This window comes from Manis pentadactyla, chromosome 10 (genome assembly GCF_030020395.1).
Source record: "Manis pentadactyla isolate mManPen7 chromosome 10, mManPen7.hap1, whole genome shotgun sequence".
NCBI lineage: Eukaryota > Metazoa > Chordata > Mammalia > Pholidota > Manidae > Manis > Manis pentadactyla.
In genome coordinates, this window is record NC_080028.1 from 87,208,317 (window position 1) to 87,233,704 (window position 25,388).

At 39.6% G+C, this 25,388-nt stretch overlaps 1 protein-coding gene across 5 annotated transcripts in view; it reads left to right on the plus strand.

The window, feature by feature from the left end:
• The window catches only part of TPST1 (tyrosylprotein sulfotransferase 1), a 591,927-nt gene that overhangs the window by 25,038 nt on the left and 541,501 nt on the right, over nucleotides 1–25,388 (plus strand). For all 5 annotated transcript variants that reach the window (XM_057487200.1, XM_036907919.2, XM_036907915.2 and 2 more), the window contains exon 2: nucleotides 21,965–22,910. In XM_057487200.1, the coding sequence (XP_057343183.1) occupies nucleotides 22,066–22,910 (845 nt within the window). In that variant the 5' untranslated portion in view covers nucleotides 21,965–22,065. The remainder of the gene's footprint in view (nucleotides 1–21,964; nucleotides 22,911–25,388) is intronic.

Genomic DNA, 25,388 nt, shown 5'->3' on the forward strand with positions numbered 1-25,388 from the left:
ATTAATGAAGTCTAATGTGTTTTTTTCTTTCTCTCTTGTACTTTTGGTGTTATATCTAAGAAACTATAGCATAACACAAGGCCACAAAGGTTTGCACTTGTTTTCTTCCAAGAACTTTATAGTTTGAGCTCTTACATTTAAGTGCCTAGTTGATTTTGAGTTAATTTTTTTTATTAAGGTATCATTGATATACAATCTTATGCTCAGGTTTCATATGAGCAACATTGTGGTTACTACATTCCTCCCTATTATCAAGGCCCCACCACATACCCCATTATAGTCGCTGACCATCAGCATAGTAAGGTGCTATAGAGTCACTACTCATCTTCTCTGTGCTATACTTCCATCCCTGTGCCCCCCTATATTATGTGCACTAATCATAATACCCCTTAATCCCTTTATCCCTCCCTTCCTACCCATCCTCCCCAACCCCTTTCCCTTTGGTAACTGCTAGTCCATTTTGGGGTTCTGTGAGTATGGGGCTGTTTTGTTCCTTCAGTTTTTGCTTTGTTGTTATACTCCACAGGTGAGTGAAATTATTTGGTACTTGTCTTTCTCTGCCTGGTTTATTTCACTGATCATAATACCTTCTAGCTCCATCCATGTTATTGCAAATGGTAGGATTTGTTTTCTTCTTATGGCTGAATAATACTCCATTGTGTATATGTACCACATCTTCTTTATCCATTCATCTACTGATGGACACTTAGGTTGCTTCCATGTTTTGGCTGTTGTAAATAGTGCTGTGATAAACATAGAGGTGCATATGTCTTTTTAAAATCTGCGATCCTGTTTACTTAGGCTAAATTCTTAGGAGTGGAATTCCTGGGTCAAATGGTAAGTCTATTTTGAGCATTTTGAGGAACCTCCATACTGCTTTACACAATGGTTGAACTAATTTACATTCCTACCAGCAGTGTAGGAGGGTTCCCCTTTCTCCACATCCTCGCCAGCATTTGTTGTTCTTTGTCTTTTGGATGTTGGCCATCCTACCTGGTGTGAGATGATATCTCATTGTGGTATTAATTTGCATTTCTCTGATGATTAGTGATGTGGAGCATCTTTTCATGTGCCTGTTGGCCACTTTGGAGAAGTGTCTGTTCAGATCCTGTGCCCATTTTTTTTTTTTTTAGATAATTATTTTTTATTGAAGGGTAGTTGACACACAGTATTACATTAGTTTCAGGTGTACAACACAGTGATTCAACATTTATATACATGATAATTCTAGGTACCAGCTATCACCATACCAAGTTGTTACAATATTTTGACTATATTCCTTATGCTATACATTACATCCCGGTTACTTATTTATTTTACAATTGGAAGTGTGTGTGTGTATATATATATATATATATATATATATATATATAATATATATATATATATATTTTTTTTTTTTTGTGAGGGCATCTCTCATATTTATTGATCAAATGGTTAACAACAATAAAATTCTGTATAGGGGGGTCAATGCTCAATGCACAATCATCCACCCCAAGCCGAATTTTCGTCAGTCTCCAATCTTCTGAAGTATAACGAACAAGTTCTTACGTGGAGAACAAATTCTTACATAGTGAATAAGTTACATGGTGAACAGTACAAGGGCAGTCATCACAGAAGCTTTCGGTTTTGCTTATGCATTATGAACTATAAACAGTCAGTTCAAATATGAATACTCATTTGATTTTTATACTTGATTTATATGTGGATACCACATTTCTCTCTTTATTATTATTATTTTTAATAAAATGCTGAAGTGGTAGGTAGATACAAGATAAAGGTAGAAAACATAGTTTAGTATTGTAAGAGAGCAAATGTAGATGATCAGGTGTGTGCCTGTAGACTATGTGTTAATCCAAGCTAGACAAGGGCAATTAAACATCCACGTATGCAGAAGATTTCTCTCAGAACATGAGGGGGGAGGTTCTAAGCCTCACCTCTGTTGATCCCCCTTTTTCTCACCTGATGGCCCCCCTGCGACTGTGCCTGTCTTAGGTTGTTCCTCCCTTGAGGAATCTTACCTGTCTGGCTAACCAGTCATCTTCCGGGGCCATACAGGGAAATGTTAAGTTGGTAAGTGAGAGAGAAGCCTTATTGTTTGAAAAGGTTAGCTTTTTACTTCTTTGCATATTTATGCCCTGTGGCTTCTATGCCCAGCTTTTGTCTTGAGGTGTCTTTACCACTTGGAAGAATTATGATACTCGGTAAATTCAATATGAGGCACGAATTCTATTTAAGGGTTGTATTTAGGAAGGAAGAAGAAAAGCTATAGAAGTAGCAGGCGGAAGAAAACCTGGGAAGATTGATTATTTCTTTGACATATCTTCTTGTAGAGTAACTTCAGCATGTATAGGTTTTAAGCTACTACTTAAATTGCGCACACACATTAACATAATAGGAGTATAGTTACGTAACCAAAGCATACCTGTAATTACCAGCCATCTCCAGTGAAACCAAGAAAACCAGTTAGGCACCCTAGGCATTTGTGAAAACGTATCTATGATATGGTGGATATTGTCCAACTGAACTTGAACAGTCTGAGAGAAATCAGACAAATTGAAACAGTCCATTCCTCCATGGGGACTGTTCACATCCCATATGTTCTTTTAACAGTAAATAGTCTGTAGTTGTAAGATTTTGGAGAGCTACAATTTGCAGTTCTCCTAATTCTTGGTTGAGTTCCAACAGTATAGATCCAGTCAAATTTGTTGTTTTACTATATGCACAGGCCAGCTTAGATATCTCCTTCTTCATTCCCATGGCAAGTCCAGGAACTGGTGGGATGAGTGCATCTACAGCTGTAGCAGTGCGTGGATCTTTGTTGGGGTCTTTTGATGATCATCTTCTGGCATGAGTCTTCCAGAGAGTGCAGATGTTGGAAGTTCTTTTTCATATCGTATCTTAGTTCATTTTCGGGGTAGCCCAATTAGGCTTTGATCCTCTGTATAAACACAAACAGACCCTTTGCCTACACTTTTATATGCCCTTTATATCATTGTGTGGAACTCATTGGAGGTCACCACACAGGAACTGCTTTTTTTTTTTTTTTATCATTAATCTACACTTACATGACGAATATTTTGTTTACTAGGCTCTCCCCTATACCAGGTCCCCCCTATATACCCCTTTACAGTCACTGTCCATCAGTGTAGCAAAATATTGTAGAATCACTACTTGTCTTCTCTGTGTTGTACAGCCCTCCCCTTTCTCCCACCCCCCCATGCATGCTAATCTTAATACACCCCTTTTTCTCCCCGCCCTTACCCCTCCCTACCCACCCATCCTCCCCTGTCCCTTTCCCTTTGGTACTTGTTAGTCCATTCTTTTTTTTTTTTTTTTTAATTTTTTTTTATTTTATTTATTTATTTTTTTTATTGAAGGGTAGTTGACAACAGTATTGCATTACATTAGTTTCAGGTGTACAACACAGTGATTCAACATTTATATACATGATAATTCTAGGTACCAGGTATCACCATACCAAGTTGTTACAATATTTTGACTATATTCCTTATGCTATACATTACATCCCGGTTACTTATTTATTTTACAATTGGAAGTGTGTTTAAATATATATATATATATAGAAAATATATATATTTTGTGAGGGCATCTCTCATATTTATTGATCAAATAGTTGTTAACCACAATAAATTTCTGTATAGGGGGGTCAATACTCAATGTACAATCATTAATCCACCCCAAGCCTAATTTTCGTCAGTCTCCAATCTTCTGATGCATAACGAACAAATTCTTACATGGAGTACAAATTCTTACATAGTGAATAAGTTACATGGTGAACAGTGCAAGGGCAGTCATCACAGAAGCTTTCGGTTTTGTTCATGCATTATGAACTATACACAGTTCAAATATGACTATTCATTTGATTTTTAAACTTGATTTATATGTGGATACCACATTTCTCTATTATTATTATTTTTAATAAAATGCTGAAGTGGTAGGTAGATACGAGATAAAGGTAGAAAACAGAGTTTAGTGTTGTAAGAGAGCAAATGTAGATGATCAGGTGTGTGCCTGTAGACTATGTGTTAATCCGAGCTAGACGAGGGCAATAAACATCCATGTATGCAGAAGATTTCTCTCAGAACATGAGGGGGGAGGTTCTAAGCCTCACCTCTGCTGCTCCCCATTTTCTCACCAGATGGCCCCCTGCGACTGTGCCTGTCTTAGGTTGTTCCTCCCTTGAGGAATCTTACCCGTCTCTGGCTAACCAGTCATCTTCCGGGGCCATACAGGGAAATGTAAAGTTGGTAAGTGAGAGAGAAGCCTTATTGTTTGAAAAGGTTAGCTTTTTACTTCTTTGCATATTTATGCCCTGTGGCTTCTATGCCCAGCATTTGTCTTGAGGTGTCTTTACCACTTGGAAGAATTATGATGCTCAGTAAATTCGACATGTGGCACGAGTTCTATTTAAAGGTTGTGATTAGGTAGGAAGAAGAAAAGCTATAGAAGTAGCAGGCAGAAGAAAACCTGGGAAGATTGATTATTTCTTTGACATATCTTCTTGTAGAGTAACTTCAGAATGGATAGGTTTTAAACTACTAATTAAATTGTGCACACACATTAACATAATAGGAATATAGTTACCTAACCAAAGCATACCTGTAATTACCAGCCATCTCCAGTGAAACCAAGAAAACCAGTTAGGCACCCTAGGCATTTGTGAAAATTTATCTATGATATGGAGGATATTGTCCGACTGAACTTAAACAGTCTGTGAGAATTCAGATAAACTAGAACAACCCATTCCTGGGGACTGTTCATATCCCGTATGTTCTTTTAACGATAAATAGTCTGTGGTTGTAAGGTTTTGGAGTGCTACAATTTGCACTTCTCCTAATTCTTGGTTGAGTTCCAACAGTATAGATCCAGTCCAATTTTTGTTTTACTGTATGCACAGGCCAGCTTAGATATCTCCTTCCTCATTCCCATGGCAAGTCCAGGAACTGGTGGGATGAGTGCATCTACACCTGTGACAGTGCGTGGATCTTTGTTGGAGTTTTTTTTTTTTTTTTTTTTTGCTGATCATCTTCTGTCATGAGTCTTCCCGAGAGTGCTGATGTTGGAAGTTCTTTTTCATATCGTATCTTAGTTCATTTTCAGGGTAGCCAAATTAGGCTTTGATCCTCTGTATAAACACAAACAGACCCTTTGCCTACACTTTTATATGCCCTTTATATCATTGTGTAGAACTCATTAGAGGTCACCCCATAGGAACTGCTTTTTTTTTTTAATCATTAATCTACACTTACATGACGAATACTTTGTTTACTAGGCTCTCCCCTATACCAGGTCCCCCCTATATACTCCTTTACAGTCACTGTCCATCAGCGTAGCAAACTGTTGTAGAATCACTACTTGTCTTCTCTGTGTTGTACAGCCCTCCCCTTTCTCCCACCCCGCTATGGATGCTAATCTTAATACCCCTCTTTTTCTGCCCCCCCTTATCCCTCCCTACCCACCCATCCTCCCCAGTCCCTTTCCCTTTGGTACCTGTTAGTCCATTCTTGAGTTCTGTGATTCTGTTGCTGTTTTGTTCCTTCAGTTTTTCCTTTGTTCTTATACTCCACAGATGAGTGAAATCATTTGGTATTTCTCTTTCTCTGCTTGGCTTGTTTCACTGAGCATAATACCCTCCAGCTCCATCCATGTTGGTGCAAATGGTAGGATTTGCCCTTTTCTTATGGCTGAGTAGTATTCCATTGTGTATATGTACCACATCTTCTTTATCCATTCATCTATTGATGGACATTTAGGTTGCTTCCAATTCTCGGCTATTGTAAATAGTGCTGTGATAAACATAGGGGTGCATTGGTCTTTCTCATACTTGATTGCTGCATTCTTAGGGTAAATTCCTAGGAGTGCAGTTCCTGGGTCAAATGGTAAGTCTGTTTTGAGCATTTTGATGTACCTCCATACTGCTTTCCACAATGGTTGAACTAATTTACATTCCCACCAGCAGTGTAGGAGGGTTCCCCTTTCTCCACAGTCTCGCCAACATTTGTTGTTGTTTGTCTTTTGGATGGCAGCCATCCTTACTGGTGTGAGGTGATACCTCATTGTAGTTTTAATTTGCATTTCTCTGATAATTAGCGATGTGGAGCATCTTTTCATGTGTCTGTTGGCCATCTGTATTTCTTTTTTGGAAAACCGTCTGTTCAGTTCCTCTGCCCATTTTTTAATTGGGTTATTTGTTTTTTTTTGTTGAGGCGTGTGAGCTCTTTATATATTCTGGACGTCAAGCCTTTATCGGATGTGTCATTTTCAAATATATTCTCCCAATCTGTAGGGTTCCTTTTTGTTCTATTGATGGTGTCTTTTGCTGTACAGAAGCTTTTCAGCTTAATATAGTCCCACTTGTTCATTTTTGCTGTTGTTTTCCTTGCCCGGGGAGATATGTTCAAGAAGAGGTCACTCATGTTTATGTCTAAGAGGTTTTTGCCTATGTTTTTTTCCAAGAGTTTAATGGTTTCATGACTTACATTCAGGTCTTTGATCCATTTTGAGTTTACTTTTGTATATGGGGTTAGAAAATGGTCCAGTTTCATTCTCCTACATGTAGCTGTCCAGTTTTGCCAGCACCATCTGTTGAAGAGACTGTCATTTCGCCATTGTATGTCCATGGCTCCTTTATCAAATATTAATTGACCATATATGTCTGGGTTAATGTCTGGATTCTCTAGTCTGTTCCATTGGTCTGTGGCTCTGCTCTTGTGCCAGTACCAAATTGTCTTGATTACTATGGCTTTATAATAGAGCTTGAAGTTGGGGAGTGAGATCCCCCCTACTTTATTCTTCTTTCTCAGGATTGCTTTGGCTATTTGGGGTCTTTGGTAGTTCCATATGCATTTTTGAATTATTTGTTCCAGTTCATTGAAGAATGCTGCTGGTAGTTTCATAGGGATTGCATCAAATCTGTATATTGCTTTGGGCAGGATGGCCATTTTGACGATATTATTTCTTCCTAGCCACGAGCATGGGATGCGTTTCCATCTGTTAGTGTCCCCTTTAATTTCTCTTAAGAGTGACTTGTAGTTTTCAGAGTATAAGTTTTTCACTTCTTTGGTTAGGTTTATTCCTAGGTATTTTATTTTTTTTGATGCAATTGTGAATGGAGTTGTTTTCCTGATTTCTCTTTCTGTTGGTTCATTGTTAGTGTATAGGAAAGCCACAGATTTCTGTGTGTTGATTTTGTATCCTGCAACTTTGCTGTATTCCGATATCAGTTCTAGTATTTTTGGGGTGGAGTCTTTAGGGTTTTTTATGTACAGTATCATGTCATCTGCAAATAGTGACAGTTTAACTTCTTCTTTACCAATCTGGATTCCTTGTATTTTTTTGTTTTGTCTGATTGCCATGGCTAGGACCTCCAGTACTATGTTAAATAACAGTCGGGAGAGTGGGCATCCCTGTCTAGTTCCTGATCTCAGAGGAAAAGGTTTCAGCTTCTCGCTGTTCAATATAATGTTGGCTGTGGGTTTTTCATAGATGGCCTTTATTATGTTGAGGTACTTGCCCTCTATTCCCATTTTGCTGAGAGTTTTTATCATGAATGGATGTTGAACTTTGTCAAATGCTTTTTCAGCATCTATCGTCTACCAATGTTTTAATTGGCTTTTTTGCTTTTGTTTATTAAGGTACGTGAGCTCTTTATATAATTTGGATATCAACCCCTTTTCAGATATGTCATTTATGAATGTATTCTCCTATACTGTAGGATGTCTTTTTGTTCTGATTGTGTCCTTTGCTATACAGAAGCTTTTTAGTTTGATATAGTCCCACTTCTTCATTTTTGCTTTTGTTTCCCTTGCCCTGGGAGATGTGTTGATGAAGAAGTTGCTCACGTTTACGTCCTAGAAATTTTTGCCTATGTTTTTTTCTCTGAGTTTTATGGTCTCATGACTTACTCTCAGGTCTTTGATCCATTTTGAGTTTACTTTTGTGTATGAGGTTAGACAGTAATCCAGTTTCATTCTCTTACATGTAGCTGTCCAATTTTGCGAAGACCCATTGTTGAAGAGGCTATCATTTCCCCATTGTATATACGTATATCCATGGCTCCTTTTATATCGTATATTAATTGACCATCTATGTTTGGTTAGCATCTGGGCTCTCTATTCTGTTCAACTGGTCTGTGGGGTTGTTCTTGTGCCAGTACCAAATTGTCTTGATTACTGTGGCTTTGTAGTACAGGTTGAAGTTGGGTAGCGAGATCCCCCCAGGTTTATTAATCCTTCTCAGGGTTGCTTTGGCTATTCTGGGTCTTTTGTGGTTCCATATGAATTTTAGAACTATTTGTACCAGTTTGTTGAAGAATGCTGTTGTATTTTGATAGGGATGATTCAGGGACCTGATTTGTCTGTCAAGTTCTTGGGGGTTGTCTGGTCGGGTAAAACTAAAGTTATCTCAGACATAGTCATAGGCAAGGGCCAGGCTTTCCCCACCCCTACCACTGTGGCAGTCAGTTGTACAAGAGTTTTTGGATGTTTTGGTCTACTGGAGGTGTTTACCCCGCACTTGGCACAAATTCTGAAGGCCTTATATCAGTTGTTTACCAAAGGGCATCAGGTGTGACTGTGAGGAGACCTTTGCAACTTGCAAACAATCAAGGCCATTACAGTCCTTGAGTGGAATGGATTCATCAAGGCCCTGTGAGCTAGATGTTCATGTAAACGGAGATGATTATGGACGGGTCCTTCGGCAGCAGCTTGAATGGACATACCAACCTATTGGCTTCTGGTCACAATTATGGAATGGAGCAGAAGTCTGGTAGCCCTTAATAGAAGAGCAACTGGCTTCTGTGTATTATGCCTTGCTGGCCATGGAGCCCATGACCAGAACAACTCTGACCAAGGTAATAACCACCTATCCCATCATGGGGTGGGTGCGAGACTGGACCCAAAGGCCAGGGAGTGGCATGGTACAGATGCCTATACTGGCCAAATGGGGGCGCATACTTCCAGCAGCATAGCACCCTCTCCGATAGCCCCTTGAGTGGAGATCTCCGATGCTCATTTGGGCAAGTGACGTATATGAGTGGAACGCAAGAACAACTTGCACTTGAGCCATTGGTATCCGAGAGTCCTTATCAGCAGGGAAAAGCCCTTGTACCTGAAGATGCTTGGTATACAGACGGCTCCAGTCGTGTGCAGCCTCCAAAGTGGAGGGCTGTAACCTTTCATTCTAAGACTAAGACAATAGGGTGTTAGAGGATGGAGAGGAGAAGAGCAGTCAATGGACTGAGTCATGGGCAGTATGGCTCACGATCACCCAAGATGATCACGCCCTCCCCTGTAGTTGTGTGCACTGACAACTGGGCTGTCTACCGGGCTTGACCCTTTGGCTACCGACATGGTGCCATGCCAACTGGATAGTTGGTCACTGACCCCTTTGGGGTCAAGAGCTGTGGCCACACCTATGGTCTTTAGTCAGACTAAGACAGCTACTGTACATCATGTGTCTGGCCATTTGCCTTTGGCATCCCCAGTGAATGATGAAACAGACACATTATTGTCTTATATGTGTTGGCTGGGAGGAAAGCCTGCCTCTGCTGTAGCCCAATGGTTATGTCAGCGTTTGTTGCACACATTGCAAAAGACGATGTGGGCTGTAGCTGGTTGGTGGGGCTTGCTATTGACCTTTGAAGAAGTCAGCAGAGCCCAGAAAGAGTGCCTTGTGCACTTGAAAAAGGGAACTTATATCGAGTCCTGCAGCAACAAGGGACATACTAAAGGGGCTGATAGCCCTTGTCTCAGGTGGCAGATAGACAATATTGGGCCTCTGCCTCTTATCAGAAAGATATTGGTATGCCATGACTTGTGTGGACACAACTACTGGCCTGTTGATTGCTTTTCCTGCATGACACGCGGATCAGCAAAACACCAAGAGGGACCTAGAGCATCTCTTTGCAGCCTATGGCTGGCCGCAGGTGATTGAGAGCAGTCAAGGCACCACTTGACTGGACATTCGTTACAAGGATGGGTGCAGCAATTAGGAATAGAGTGGAAATTTCATGTACCATATAACTTACCAGGGTAGGCATGATAGAGACATACAATGGTTTGTTGAAATCTGGCCTGAAGTCAGATACCAATAGTCTACAGGGCTGGTGAGTTCACTTATGGACAGTGCTACGGCGTTTGAATGAGAAGCCACTAAGAGGAGCCTTGAGCCCTGTTGACAGGCTAACACACATATTGCTGCCTGTCCTATACAACTGTGTGTGTGAAACAAACAGGAGTTATTGAAGCCATGATATGGCCAGCAGACCAACCTCCTGCTGCCAGCGCCAACTGTGTTATACCCTGAGACACTGTTGAGTGGACGTGATCCTGAACATTTCAACAAATGGACCAGGGATGAATGGCTCGTCTGGCACCTTGGGGAAAAGGTTTGTAAGCTAGTCTCCTGTGTGTTCCTGGAGTAATAACAGAGTTGGCCTCCAGAGATCATGGTAGTGTACCTGAAATGTCTGGGAGATAAGAGCATCTTTTTAAAAAAATTTTTTTTAGTTTTTGGTATAATTAATCTACTGTTACATGAGGAACATTATGTTTACTAGATTCCCCCAATCACCAAGTCCCCCTACAAACCCCATTACAGTCACTGTCCATCAGCATAGTAAGATGCTGTAGAATCACTACTTGTCTTCTCTGTGTTGCACAGCCCTTCCCGTGCCTCCCCACACATTTATACATGCTATACATGCTATTCATAATGCCCCCTTTCTTCCCCATCCCCTTGTCCCTCCCTTCACACCCAGCCTCCCCAGTCCCTTTCCGTTTGGTAACTGTTAGTCCATTCTTGGGTTCTGTGTTTCTGCTGTTGTTTTGTTCCTTCAGTTTTTTCTTTGTTCTTATACTCCACATATGAGTGAAATCATTTGGTATTTGTCTTTCTCTACTTGGCTTATTTCACTGAGCATAATACCCTCTAGCACCATCTAGGTTGCAAATGGTAGGATTTGTTTCCTTCTTATGGCTAAATAATACTCCATTGTGTATATGTACCACATCTTCTTTATCCATTCATCTACTGATGGACACTGCTTGCTTCCCTTTCTTGGCTATTGTAAATTATGCTGTGATAAACATAGGGGTGCATCTGTCTTTTTCAAACTGGGCTGCTGCATTCTTAGGGTAAATTCCTAGAAGTGGAATTCCTGGGTCAAATGTTATTTCTATTTTGAGCTTTTTGAGGAACCTCCATACTGCTTTCCACAATGGTTGAACTAGTTTACATTCCCACCAGCAGTGTAGGAGGGTTCCCCTTTCTCCACATCCTTGCCAGCATTTGTTGTTGCTTGTCTTTTGGATGTTGGCCTTCCTAACTGATGGTGTGAGGTGATATTCTCATTGTGGTTTTAATTTGCATTTCTCTGATGGCAAGTGATGTGGAGCATCTTTTCATGTGTCTGATGGCCATCTGAATTTCTTCTTTGGAGAACTGTTCAGCTCCTCTGCCCATTTTTTAATTGGATTATTTGCTTTTTGTTTGTTGAGGTGCATGAGCTCCTTATATATTTTGGATGTCAACCCTTTATCGGATCTGTGATTTATGAATATATTCTCCCATACTGTAGGGTACCTTTTTGTTCTATTGATGGTGTCCTTTGCTGTATAGAAGCTTTTCAGCTTGATAGAGTCCTACTTGTTCATTTTTGCTTTTGTTTCCCTTGCCCAGGTAGATGTATTCATGAAGAAGTTGCTCATGTTTATCTCCTAATGATTTTTGCCTATGTTTTTTTCCAAGAGTTTAATGGTTTCATGACTTACATTCAGGTCTTTGATCCATTTTGAATTTACTTTTGTGTATGGGATTATACAATGATCCAGTTTCCTTCTCTTACATGTAGCTGTCCAGTTTTGCCAACACCAACACTTGAAGAGGCTGTCATTTCCCCATTGTATGTCCATGGCTCCTTTATCATATATTATTTGCCCATATATGTTTGGGATAAAGTCTGGAGTCTCTATTCTGTTCAACTGGTCTGTGGGTCTGTTCTTGTGCCAGTACCAAATTGTCTTGATTACTGTGGCTTTGTAGTAGAGCTTGAAGTTGGGGAGCGAGATCCCCCCCCACTTTATTCTTCCTCCTCAGGATTGCTTTGGCTGTTTGGGGTCTTGGTGGTTCCATATGAATTTTTAAAGTATTTGCTCCAGTTCATTGAAGAATGCTGTTAGTAATTTGATAGGAATTGCATTGAATCTGTATATTGCTTTGGGCAGGATGGCCATTTTGACGATATTAATTCTTCCTAGCCAAGAGCATGGGATGAGTTTCCATTTGTTAGTGTCCTCTTTAATTTCTCTTAAGAGTGTCTTATAGTTTTCAGGGTATAGGTCTTTCACTTCCTTGGTTGGGTTTATTCCGAGGTATTTTATTCTTTTTGGTGCAGTTGTGAATGGAATTGTTTTCCTGATTTCTCTTTCTGTTAATTCATTGTTAGTGTGTAGGAAAGCCACAGATTTCTGTGTGTTAATTTTGTATCCTGCAACTTTGTTGAATTCCGATATTAGTTCTAGTAGTTTTGGAGTGGAGTCTTTAGGGTTTTTTATGTAGAATATCATGTCATCTGATAGTGATGGTTTGACTTCTTCTTTACCCATCTGGATTCCTTGTATTTCTTTGTTTTGTCTAACTGCCTTGGCTAGGACCTCCAGTACTATGTTGAATAACAATGGGGAGAGTGGGCATCCCTGTCTTGTTCCCGATCTTAGAGGACAAGCTTACAGCTTCTTGCTGTTCAATGCGATGTTGGCTGTGGATTTATCATATATGGCCTTTATTATGTTCAGGTACTTGCCCTCTATACCCATTTTGTTGAGGGTTTTTATCATGAATGGATGTTGAATTTTGTCGAATGCTTTTTCAGCATCTATGGAGATGATCATGTGATTTTTGTCCTTTTTGTTGATGTGGTGGATGATGTTGATGGATTTTCGAATGTTGTACCATCCTTGCATCCCTGAGATGAATCCCACTTGGTCATGGTGTATGATCCTCTTCATGTATTTTTAAATTCAGTTTGCTAATATTTTGTGGAGTATTTTTGCATCTGTGTTCATCAGGGATGTTGGTCTGTAATTTTCTTTTTTGATGGGGTCTTTGCCTGGTTTTGGTATTAGAGTGATGCTGTCTTCTTAGAATGCGTTTGGAATTATTCCCTCCTCTTCTATTTTTTGGAAAACTTTATGGAGAATGGGTATTATCTCTTCTCTATATGTCTGATAAAATTTAGCAGTGAATCCATCTGGCCCAGGAGTTTTGTTCTTGGGTAGTTTTTTGATAACTGCTTCAATTTCATTGCTGGTAATTGGTCTGTTTAGATTTTCTGTTTCTTGGTCAGTCTTGGAAGGTTGTATTTTTTGAGGTAGTTGTCCATTTCTTCTAGGTTTTTAGCTTTTTAGCATATAGATTTTCATAGTATTCTCTGATAATTTTTTGTATTTCTCTGGAGTCTGTCATGATTTTTCCTTTGTCATTTCTGATTCTGTTGATATGTGTAGATTCTCTCTAACTCTTAATAAGTCTGGGTAGGGGTTTATCTGTTTTGTTTACTTTTTCAAGGAACCAACTCTTGGTTTCATTCATTTTTTTCTATTATTTTATTCTCAATTTTATTTATTTCTTCTCTGATCTTTATTATGTCACTCCTGCTGAATTTGGGCTTCATTTCTTCTTCTTTTTCCAGTTTCAATAATTGTGACTTTAAACAATTCATTTGGGAATGTTCTGCCTTCTTTACGTAGGCCTGGATTGCTATGTACTTTCCTCTTAGAACTGCCTTCGCTGCATCCCACAGAAGTTGGGGCTTTATGGTGTTGGTGTCATTTGTTTCCATGTGTTGCTTGATCTCTGTTTTAATTTGGTCATTGATCCATTGGTTATTTAGAAGCATGTTGTTAAGCCTCAATGTGTCTGTGAGCCTTTTTGTTTTCTTTGTACAATTAATTTCTAGTTTTATGTGTTCGTGGTCTGAGAAGTTGTTTGGTAGAATTTCAATGTTTTTTAATTTACTGAGGCTCTTTTTGTGGCATAGTATGTGATCTATACTGGAGAATGTTCCATGTGTACTTGAGAAGAATGTGCATCCTGCTGCTTTTTGGTGTAGGGTTCTGTAGATGTCTGTTAAGTCCATCTGTTGTAGTGTGTTGTTCAGTGCCTCTGTGTCCTTACTTATTTTCTGTCTGGTGGATCTGTCCTTTGGAGTGAGTGTTGTGTTGAAGTCTCCTAGAATAAATGCATTGCACTCTATTTCCTCCTTTAATTCTCTTAGCATTTGTTTCAGATATGTTGGTGCCCCTGTATTGGGTGCATATATATTTATAATCATTATATCTTCTTGTTGGGCTTACCCCTTTATCATTGTGTAATGTCCTTCTTTATCTCTTGTTACTTTCCTTGTTTTGAAGTCTGTTTTGTCTGATACCAGCACTGCTACACCTGCTTTTTTCTCCCTATTGTTTGCATGGAATATCTTTTTCCATCCCTTGACTTTTAGTCTGTGTATGTTTTTGGGTTTGAGATGAGTCTCTTGTAAGCAGCATATAGATGGGTCTTGCTTTTTTATCCATTCTGTTACTCTGTGTCTTTTGTTTTGTGCATTCAGTCTGTTTACATTTAGGGTGATTATTGAGAGATATGTTCTTATTGCCATTGCAGGCTTTGGATTCGTGGTTACCAAAGGTTCAAGGTTAGCTTCTTTACTATCTGTCTAACTTAACTCGCTTATTAAGCTAGTGTAACCACAGTCTGAAGATTCTTTCCCTCTCTTCTTATTTGTCCTCCTCCAATCTTTATATGTTAGGTGTTTCATTCTGTGTTCTTTTGTGTTTCCTTTGACTCCTTTTGTGAGTAGTTGGTTTTTTTTTTTTTGCCCTAAGTTGGTATTTGGTTGATCTTTCTTTGCTGATTTTATTTTCTCTGGCAACATCTATTTAGCCTTAGGATTGTTTCCATCTAGAGCAGTCCCTCTAAAATACCCTGTAGAGGTGATTTGTGGGAGGTAAATTCCCTCAACTTTTGCTTGTCTGGGAATTGTTTAATCCCTCCTTCATATTTAAATGGTAATCGTGCTGAGTACAGTATTCTTGGTTCAAGGCCCTTCTGTTTCGTTGCATTAAATATATCATGCCATTCTCTTCTGGCCTGTAAGGTTTCTATTGAGAAGTCTGATGATAGCCTGATGGGTTTTCCTTTGTAGGTGACCTCTTTCCTCTCTCTAGCTGCCTTTAAAACTCTGTCCTTGTCCTTGATCTTTACCATTTTAATTAATATGTGTCTTGGTGTTGTCCTCCAAAAAAAGTTTCTATCCCTTTTTCTCTCTCTTCTTCTGGTCCCCCTATGATGCGGATATTGTTCCATTTGGATTGGTCACACAGTTCTCTTAATATTCTTTCATTCATAGAAATCCTTTTATCTCTCTCTGCGTCAGCTTCTCTGCCTTCCTGTTCTCTGATTTCTATTCCATTAATGGCCTCTTGCACCTCATCCAGTCTGCCCTTAAGTCCTTCCAGAGATTGTTTTATTTGTGTATTCTCCCTCTGTACTTGCTCCTTTAGCTCTTACATATTACTCTGTAGATCCATCAGCATTGTTACGACCTTTACTTTGAATTCTTTTTCGGGGAGATTGGTGAAGTCTGTCTCCCCAGGCCCTCTCTTGGGGGTTGTCTGGGTAATTTTGGATTGGACCAAATTCTTCTGCCTTTTCATGGTGATAGAGGTAGCTGTAGGCATATAACGTGTGTGTCAGCTGGGAAAACAAAGTCCTTTCCTGTTTGCTGGTCGCCTTCCCCTTCTCCACTGCCTGTGTCAGTTACCCACACTCCTGGACCAGCCTGTGGGTTGATCCCCTAAGCTGCTGTGGGCGGGGTCTCCATCAGAGTAGTGCAGAGCCTGCGGGGAGTGGGAGGCGCACCAGGTGTACTCTCCTGTGAATGCAGCACCCCTGCTGGGCAGCTGTGTACTGGCTATTGCCTTTGGGTCTGGCCTGGGCGGCTGTGCACCAAGCTGAGATTCTGGGCAGCTGCTGGGGTCACTGCTACTCCTGGGATCCTCCGCCACTGCCGCCGGCTCGCGCGAGCCTCCCTTGGGCCCCTGTGGCATTGCCGCCACCATGTGTATTTGCTCTTCCGCTACTGGGCTGGTGTGTCGGGGTCCTCCCCAGTTGCGGGAACGACTGGCAGGTTGCTTATCACCGTGAGGGGCTTCAGAGCTGCTCTGCTGCCCAGGGAGTTAGGTCAACTAGAGTTCCCCGGGATTCCCAGGTGCTGGGCAGAGTGTGCCAGGATGACTTCGTCCAGCTGTGAGGTCCCTGTCCCTTTAGGACTTGCAAAAAGCACTCACTTTTCTTTTGTTCCAGGGGCACCGGTTGCAGGGACCCGCTTGTAGGTTTTGCTTTTCCGTTTCTCTAATATCCAGCACACCGTGCACCATGTGTCTGTGCTCCCAGTGTGGACTACCAGAGCTGGTTGTTTAGCTGTTCTAGGCGTTCACTCCCTCCCCGCTCCGAATCCTTTCTTCCCACTGAGGGGCTTGGGTAGGGGGGCACTCGGTTCCCGCCATGCCGCAGCTTGTAACTTACCCCCTTTGTGTGATGCTGAGTTCTCGCAGATGTAGATGTAGCCTGGCTGTTTTACTGTATCTACTGGTGTCTCTTTTAGGAATAGTTGTATTGTTGTATTTTCAAAAATATATATGTTTTTGGGAGGAGATTTCCACTGAACTACTCACGCCACCATCTTGGCTCCTCCCTCAGTAAGAGCATCTTACGGGAAGTTTAGTTTTATCTTTATGGCCAGTGCATGTACCTCCCGTGGCCCTATCTACTGACCCATCTGTAACTCGTACAGGGAAGGGGGTGAAAGTCTGGTATACTAGACCAGGACAAGATCCCATTCCTGCCACTGTCATGTCACAGGACCACTTTCTTGCATGCATTCTACCTGATGTACAAGATTTGCTTATGCTGCTGTCATTAAATCAGGTATTTTATTGCCCTTAAAGTTATTTTCTTTTGCAGTCTTGTGGCCTGGTATGTGCCCCCCTGGCTGCAGCTTCCCTGTCATAACTTCTGTGTACCCCCTACCTGTTCAGCTGCTGACTGCCTGTGGAACAGGCCAGCTGTGGACTTAATCTGCATAGGAGTTTGAACCTATCTGAGTCCTCGGCTTGAGGATTATCATGATTTTATGTTAATAGTCTGGTTGCGGTGCCCCAGTTTTCTCACACAGGGGCCGTTGTGGAAGATGGGGCACAAGTAGATTGTGAGTCAAAGTTTCTGGAGGATTGGGCTGCTGGTAAAATTGCAATATTTCCAGGATCTCTCACCTGGCCTTAGTGCATCTCCTTATCAGTAGGTATTCCCAAGGGGTGGAGAGTAGAAGTAGGCCATCTCCATATCAATAGGTATTTATTTATTTATTTACTTATTTTGGTATCATTAATCTACAATTACATGAGCAACATTATGGTTACTAGACTGATCCCATCATCAAGTCCCCCCAACATACCCTATTACAGTCACTGTCCATCAGCGTAGTAAGATGCTACAGGATCATTACTTGTTTTCTCTGTGTTGTACAGCCCTTCCTGTGCTCCCCCCTACATTATGTCTGCTAATTGTAATGCCCCTTTTTCCCCCTTGTCCCTCCCTTCCCACCCATCCTCCCCAGTCCCTTTCCCTTTGGGAACTGTTAGTCCATTCTTGGGTTCTGTGTTTCTGCGGCTGTTATGTTCCTTCAGTTTTTTTCTTTGTTCTTATACTCCACAGATGAGTGAAATCATTTGATACTTGTCTTTTTCCGCCTGGCTTATTTCACTGAGCATAATACCCTCTAGCTCCATCCATGTTGTTGTAAAAGTTAGGATTTGTTTTCTTCTTATAGCTGAGTAATATTCCATTGTGTATATGTACCACATCTTCTTTATCCATTCATCTACTGATGGACACTGCTTGCTTCCCTTTCTTGGCTATTGTAAATTGTGCTGCGAGAAACATAGGGGTGCATATGTCTTTTTCCAACTGGGCTGCTCCATTCTTAGGGTAAATTCCTAGAAGTGGAATTTCTGGGTCAAATGTTATTTCTATTTTTAGTTGTTTGAGGAACCTCCATACTGCTTTCCACAATGGTTGAACTAGTTTACATTCCCACCAGCAGTGTAGGAGGGTTCCCCTTTCTCCACATCCTCGCCAGCATGTGTTGTTGTTTGTCTTTTGGATATTGGCCATCCTAACTGGTGTGAGGTGATATCTCATTGTGGTTTTAATTTGCATCTCTCTGATGATTAGCGATGTGGAGCATCTTTTCATGTGCTTGTTGGCCATCTGATTTCTTCTTTGGAGAACTGTCTGTTCAGCTCCTCTGTCCATTTTTTAAGTGGATTATTTGCTTTTTGTTTGTTGAAGTGTGTGAGCTCTTTATATATTTTGGATGTCAAACCTTTATCAGATATATCATTTATGTATATATTTTCCCATACTGTGGGATACTTTTTGTTCTACTGATGGTGTCTTTTGCTTTACAGAAGCTTTTTAGTTTGATGTAGTCCCCCTTGTTCATTTTTGCTTTTGTTTCCCCACCTTATTCTTACTCGTTCTTCAGATCTTTACCTATATGTCATTTTTTAGGAAAGACTTTTGCTATTACCTTTAAAATATCAGTTTTTCTGTTCCTACTTTGAAAAGTAACAAGTGTTCATTATAGCAAATTTGAAAAATGAAGAATGGTACCTACAAGGAAACCAGAGGATAAGCATTTAATGTTGCAGAGACATATAATGCCAATTTGCTGTTTGGTCCTTCATTCCTTATTTGTTTTACGTGTTTGGAAGCCTGCAGAACTATTTCCTTCACATTTGAAATCGAAGGATATTTGAAATTTAAAATTTTAAATGGTCGTATTTGAAATTGCCAGGGTATATCCAGACTCGTTTATTGTCATTTGTTCTGCTGTAAATGTAGGCCCTCACATCTATAGACAGATGTTCAGATGTTTTCCTCTTTCAGTTCAGAAATGTTTTCTTTTGTGCATGTAATGTAGTTTGTTTCTTCAGCCATAATATTATAATCTAGGGTTGAATCTTAATTATCTCTTTTTTAAGTTACTCTTTATTTTTCTCCATTGTTTTCTTCCCACCTACTCCCTTTTATGTTGAATACTGGTATAACATCTGAACTGTGTCTTCTATATCATGGTTACAGTTTTCTGCAGAGGTATTTCATTGCTCAGTTGCTTCCAGTTATGTTAATTAATGTTTTTTTCTTTGCAGTTTTTTCTTATGCTCATCTTTTAATCTCAGTCTAGTCTCACTTTGTTGTTCTTTGTTCCAGTGTTATAATAAAGTGCCTGAACAGTGGGTGTTCAAATATCTGACTGAGTGAATATATGAGTAAACAAAACCCAGATCTTGGTTGGTATGTCTATGGAGGCTATCAAAATATTTGTCAAGGAATGTGTTCTTTAAAAAAAAAAACAGTCACATGGAGGAGTAATTTATATACCATAAAACGTAGCCATTGTAAGGGCACAAGTCAATCATTTTTAGTAGATTATTTATAGAGTTGTGCAACTTTGACAACAGTCCAGTTTTAGAACCTTTCTCCTACTGAAATCCCCTTGTGCCTGTTTGCCATTAAATTCTTCCTTCCAACCATTTCTGTCTCTATAAATTTGCCTTATGTGGAAATTTCATGCTAATGTAGGTGTCCAGGTATACACATCATTCATAGTTGTCTTCATGTTTAAGCATGGCTTTCTGGTTGTTACTACCCTGTGGTATAGCTTAGTGGACAGTGGTTGTGTTCAAATATCTTGAGCCAATAAGACTTGTCTTCTGCCAGTGGGATCTGCATATGGGTAGAGGAGCACACTCATAAGCTCAGGCCATTTTCAAATCTTCCTTGGTGGTTACTTTCCGCTCAGTCCTTTCATGTTTCTTCTTTGCAGATGTGCAGCCTCAAGGTTGGCCATGAGTTTGTAACCATAACTATAACCTTAGGTTATTGGAGCTGTTTGCTCTACATGCTCATCTGCCACCTGGAACATCACTTACACTGCCAGCACAGCTGGGCATGTGTGTTTCCACCATTCCAAATTGAGCAGTTGCCCTTTGATCCTGACAGCAAAGCTACCAGTCCTTGTTTTGTCCTTTCTCGTTCTGCATGCCAAACCTCTGTATCTACTGAGTGTGTGGATGTTGGGGTGAGAGTAGTCTCAGGCAAGAACACCACATACTGTCACTCAACATACAGCAGTTTTTTAAACAAATGTGCTACCTGGGTTGTTGTACTCCTTGGTCAATTTCCAGAGGACTGAAAGGGTTGTTTTGTCAATTTCATCACAGCTTTATAATTGTTTTATGGGAAGAATTACCCACCTTCTCATTAGTCCATAGCTAAATATCCTGCCTCTCAGAATATATTCTTTTTCTAGTGTAGTCAGTCATTTCCCCAGGTATACTTACTGTTAGGATATTATGTGCATATATGAGGGAAAGAGAGTTTTTAAGGAATTGGCTCATATAATTGTGGAACTGGCATTTCTGAAATCTGCAGGGCTGTCCAGCAAGGTAAGTTTTGATGTTAGCTATGAGTTCAGATTCTGCAGGGCAGCAGGCTGAAAACTCAGACAGGATTTCTATGTTGCAGTCCTGAGGAGAATTCCTTTTTCTTCGGGAAACCTGCCTTTTTACTTAAGGACTTCAATTATGGGATGAGGCCCACCTGTATTATAGAGGGTGATCTGCTTTAGTCAGTCTGTTGATTTAATTGTTAATCACATCTAAATAATAGCTTCATAGCAACATCTACACTAATGTTAGACCAAACCCTGGGCACCATAGCCTAGCCAAGTCGACACTTAAAATTAACCATCACACTTGCCCTCTGAGGATTCAAGGTGAATTTTTTTAGTCTAGGTATAGTCTGATTGCTGTCTGCTTCATAGTATGTATTCTTGTTATAGCTAAACTAGTAGTTCCATATTATGTATGTTTTACATATGCATAGTGTGTATATTTTCTGTCCTATGTTTGTTTTACATATATGCCTCTGCTTTTACATGTCCACATCTTTGATCATAGTGTATCTTTAGCTTGTAGTGCTCTTTGTGTGTCCAAATATTATTTGTCCTTCTGAAGGCTAGATCACAGGCACACAATTTTCTTTGCACCTTATACACCAGCTCTCCTGAACTATTTCTTGTCACCTAGTTGTGTTGTGTTCTGTCATGCCATTGTGCTATAGTTCCTATTGTGGAGCATACTCCTCCCTCTTATTTTCTATAAGCCTTTTACAGCTTCCTCAGATAGACTTATATACTCCTTTTCAGTATACTCCCATTGTCCCCTTTGCTTCTTTTATTGAGGCACTGGTCACATTTTCTTACTGTTTGTATATCTGTCTGTCCATGAGACTTTCTTTCCTGAGAGGAGGGGTCACTACACTGCTGGTTATTCAAAGTTCATCCTCAGCCAAGCCCAAGTATCTGGTCTGTCATATCTCAGCAATTTGTGGGATGAATAAACTGCATCTGTATTACAGATCAGGAAATTGTATGTTTCTTCTTATAATTTCTCTTTATGGTAGAAGTGGAAATAATGACTTTCTGAGGATGAAGCAAATACAAATACCAGAGATGAATGAGCCTGTGTTTAGACCCCAAGCATACTTAGGCATATTAAATATTTGCTTGATTCACTGAAAGAGTTTTATTTTTCCATTCTGTGAAAGGTATATAGCTTCAGAATTATTACATTAAGAAAAACTGTTTCTGATTAGAAGTGTTGATTTCTTTTTACTTGCATTTATTTATATGTGTGTTGTAAGAATATCAAAGCATCTAAGACTGTTTTAGCTTCTTTCTAGCTAAAATATAGTGGTGATAACTGGTTACTAATTTGTTAACAATCTTAAAGTGATTTTTTCCTTTTCCTATCAGATGTTGATCACCTTTCTGAAGTAGAATCTCCATGGCCTGAACATTTTCTGAAAACCGTTTTGAGCATAATACCTGTTTAATAGCAAGATAACCAGATCAAGATGGTTGGAAAACTGAAGCAGAACTTACTGTTGGCATGTCTGGTGATTAGTTCTGTGACTGTGTTTTACTTGGGCCAACATGCCATGGAATGCCATCATCAAATAGAGGAACATAGCCAACCCTTCAAATTGGAGAGTACAAAGACCACTGTGCGAACTGGCCTGGACATCAAAGCCAATAAAACCTTTGCCTACCACAAAGATATGCCTTTAATATTTATTGGAGGTGTGCCTCGGAGTGGAACCACACTCATGAGGGCCATGCTAGATGCACACCCTGATATTCGCTGTGGAGAGGAAACTAGGGTTATTCCCCGGATCCTGGCCCTGAAACAGATGTGGTCACGGTCGAGTAAAGAGAAAATACGCTTGGATGAGGCTGGTGTCACTGATGAAGTGCTGGATTCTGCCATGCAAGCCTTCTTACTGGAAATCATTGTGAAGCATGGGGAGCCAGCCCCTCATTTATGTAATAAAGATCCTTTTGCTCTGAAATCCTTAACTTACCTTGCTAGGTTATTCCCCAATGCCAAATTTCTCCTGATGGTCCGAGATGGCCGGGCATCAGTACATTCAATGATTTCTCGGAAAGTTACTATAGCTGGGTTTGACCTGAACAGCTATAGGGACTGTTTGTCCAAGTGGAATCGTGCCATAGAGACCATGTATAACCAGTGTATGGAGGTTGGTTATAAAAAATGCATGTTAGTTCACTATGAACAACTTGTCCTACATCCTGAACGGTGGATGAGAACACTTTTAAAGTTCCTTCATATTCCGTGGAACCAGTCAGTATTGCACCATGAAGAGATGATTGGGAAAGCTGGGGGAGTATCTCTGTCAAAGTGAGTAGATGCTGGTTTGTTTGGGTTTTTTTTGACTTTATATTCAGCTAGTGAAGGTGTGTGTGTGTGTGTGTGTGTGAAAACTACATACCTTTTCTTGAACAGATATGCTTCATCAGTGAGTATTTTAAAAATTCTCTAGGCAGTTAATTATAGACCCTTTCATTAATTTTGTTCATTTGTTTCTTTATGTTTTTAATTTATTTGCAGAAGGCAAACCCAGTTTATAGCAGCAAAAGGCTGTTTTCAGACTTTAGGCTTTAAGATATCCATCATTCAATTTTAGTGACTTCTGATTTCTAAGTTTTAGATTTTTTGTTATAAGGATAGTTGGATTTGTTTGGATTAATGTAAGGAAAAGCATCTAATGTGGATGAGAATGTAGTGAATTTCAAACATTTAGGAATTTTTGGTGATAGAATTATCTAACCCAATCCCTTCATTTTACAGATAGGAAAGCAGAGTCAGAAAGATCAAAATGATTTACTCAAATTTAGATGGCAAGGCCACAATTAGAATTAGCATCCATGCTGTGGTCTCAGTGGGCTAGTGCTTTATTCCATTGCATTTTATTACATGTAGTGCTTTTTTGGTCATCTGATGGATATATCTTCTCTTGATTTTTACAAAAAGCTAGAGAACTCTGAAATTTGGAAGTTTAATCCATATAAGAAGTTCCTTGGATTCAAATACTTGTTAAGCCATTGCATTTTCCTTCTTTTTCATGAAGTGATGACTATGGTGCCCTGACTTGATCTGTTGACCTGACTTGATAACTTATATACCTAGAATGAGGATATAAAAATGGAAACTACTGTTAAATTCAGGTAGCATCTCCTGATTAAGAACTAAATTTTGTTTTATTTTTTCTCTCTTTTCCATTTATAAATATATATCCCCTGTAGAAAAAAGGAAAAACGGTACTTCCCTTGTGTGCCTTGCTTACTCCTACTGAGGAGTATCTTCTTGATGTTTTTTCTCAGTACATAGAACTTGTGCAGTAAATATTGATTTCTCATATAGATAACTTGAAAGGAATATCTACATTTTGCACATAGCAGAAAGTTACTGATTATAAATTATTAGGTATCATTACTCCAGTGGCTTAAAGCTATTTTTACTGATTCAAAGAGAATTAAAGCTCTAGCTACTGTCATCAGTTTGTTGTTCTTTATAATAGACCATAAGTAATTTCTGATCACCTGTATTCCTAGATAAGTGTTTCACTATGTGTGTTTATATGTTGGCCCAGAGATTCTGGTGCTACTACCTTCTGTTAGTATAAAATAAGCCTTTTAGGCACTCCAGTCTTTCCAAGTAGGGATTAATGAGATAAGCTCAAGTTAAATTTCAGTAAAAGATCAGTTTGCACGTATACTTACTGTCTTTGAGGCAAACCTGAAGACTGAAGAAACTCGTAGACACTTGGAATTAATAGATTTAAGAAGGGAAAGAGACTTTAGATTTACCATATGAAATAGAGACCCTGTGAGGTGTACTATACTTTGTCAGGAATCACACATGGCAGAACCATGACTAGAATTTCCAATGCTTATTCCAAGACTCTTGCTACTATGTGAGTTTTTAAAAAGGTTAAGGTATAGCATGTATAGTAAATGTGCATATATTCAGTATCCAATCTGATGAATGTTTACATCTGTATGTACTTGTGTAATTCCTTCCATAAAAAGGTAAAGAAAATTACTAGCAACCAGGATGCCCCTTTGTGCTCCTCAATTAATATTCTCCTTAACCCAGAAGTAACCACTGTTTCAACCTCTTTCACCAGAAATGATATGGGGTTCTATATGAAGTTCAAAAACAATCAATCTTGCTTGTTTTGAAACTTCATACAAATGCAGTCATACCTGTTTGTTATCTTGTGCCTGGCTTCTTTCATTAAACATTGGATTCACTCATAATGTTGTAAACAGCAGAAGTTAAGTCTTTTTGTTACTGTGTAATATTCCAATATGTAATTACAACACAATTTATCCATTGTTCTGTTGATGGGCATTTGGTGTTTCTAGTTTTGGGCTATTATGGATAAAGTTGCTAAGAACATTCTTGTACATTACTTTTGGTGGACATAAGCATTGATTTCTCTTGGGTATATATAGATAGATTGCTGGATTTTAAGATATTTCTACCTCTATCTCTATATGCCTCTATCTATCTTTAACATATCTCTTTAACTCTTTTCCAAAGTGTCTAGTAGCATTCATGTATGCTATACCATTCACATGTGCCTATATATGTTCTAGTTGCTTCACTTGGTATCATCAGTCATTTTAATTTTAGTGGGATGCAGTACTTTTTTAAACTTAAAAATAAAACAAAATAATAATATTTGAACTCTTTTTTGAAGCATAATCATACCCAGAATTCCAATATAATACAGGTAAGAGTAGAGCTACTTGGTTGAGGCAGGTCTAATCTAGACTGTATTACCTCTTTAAGACTGAGTCCCAGCTCTCC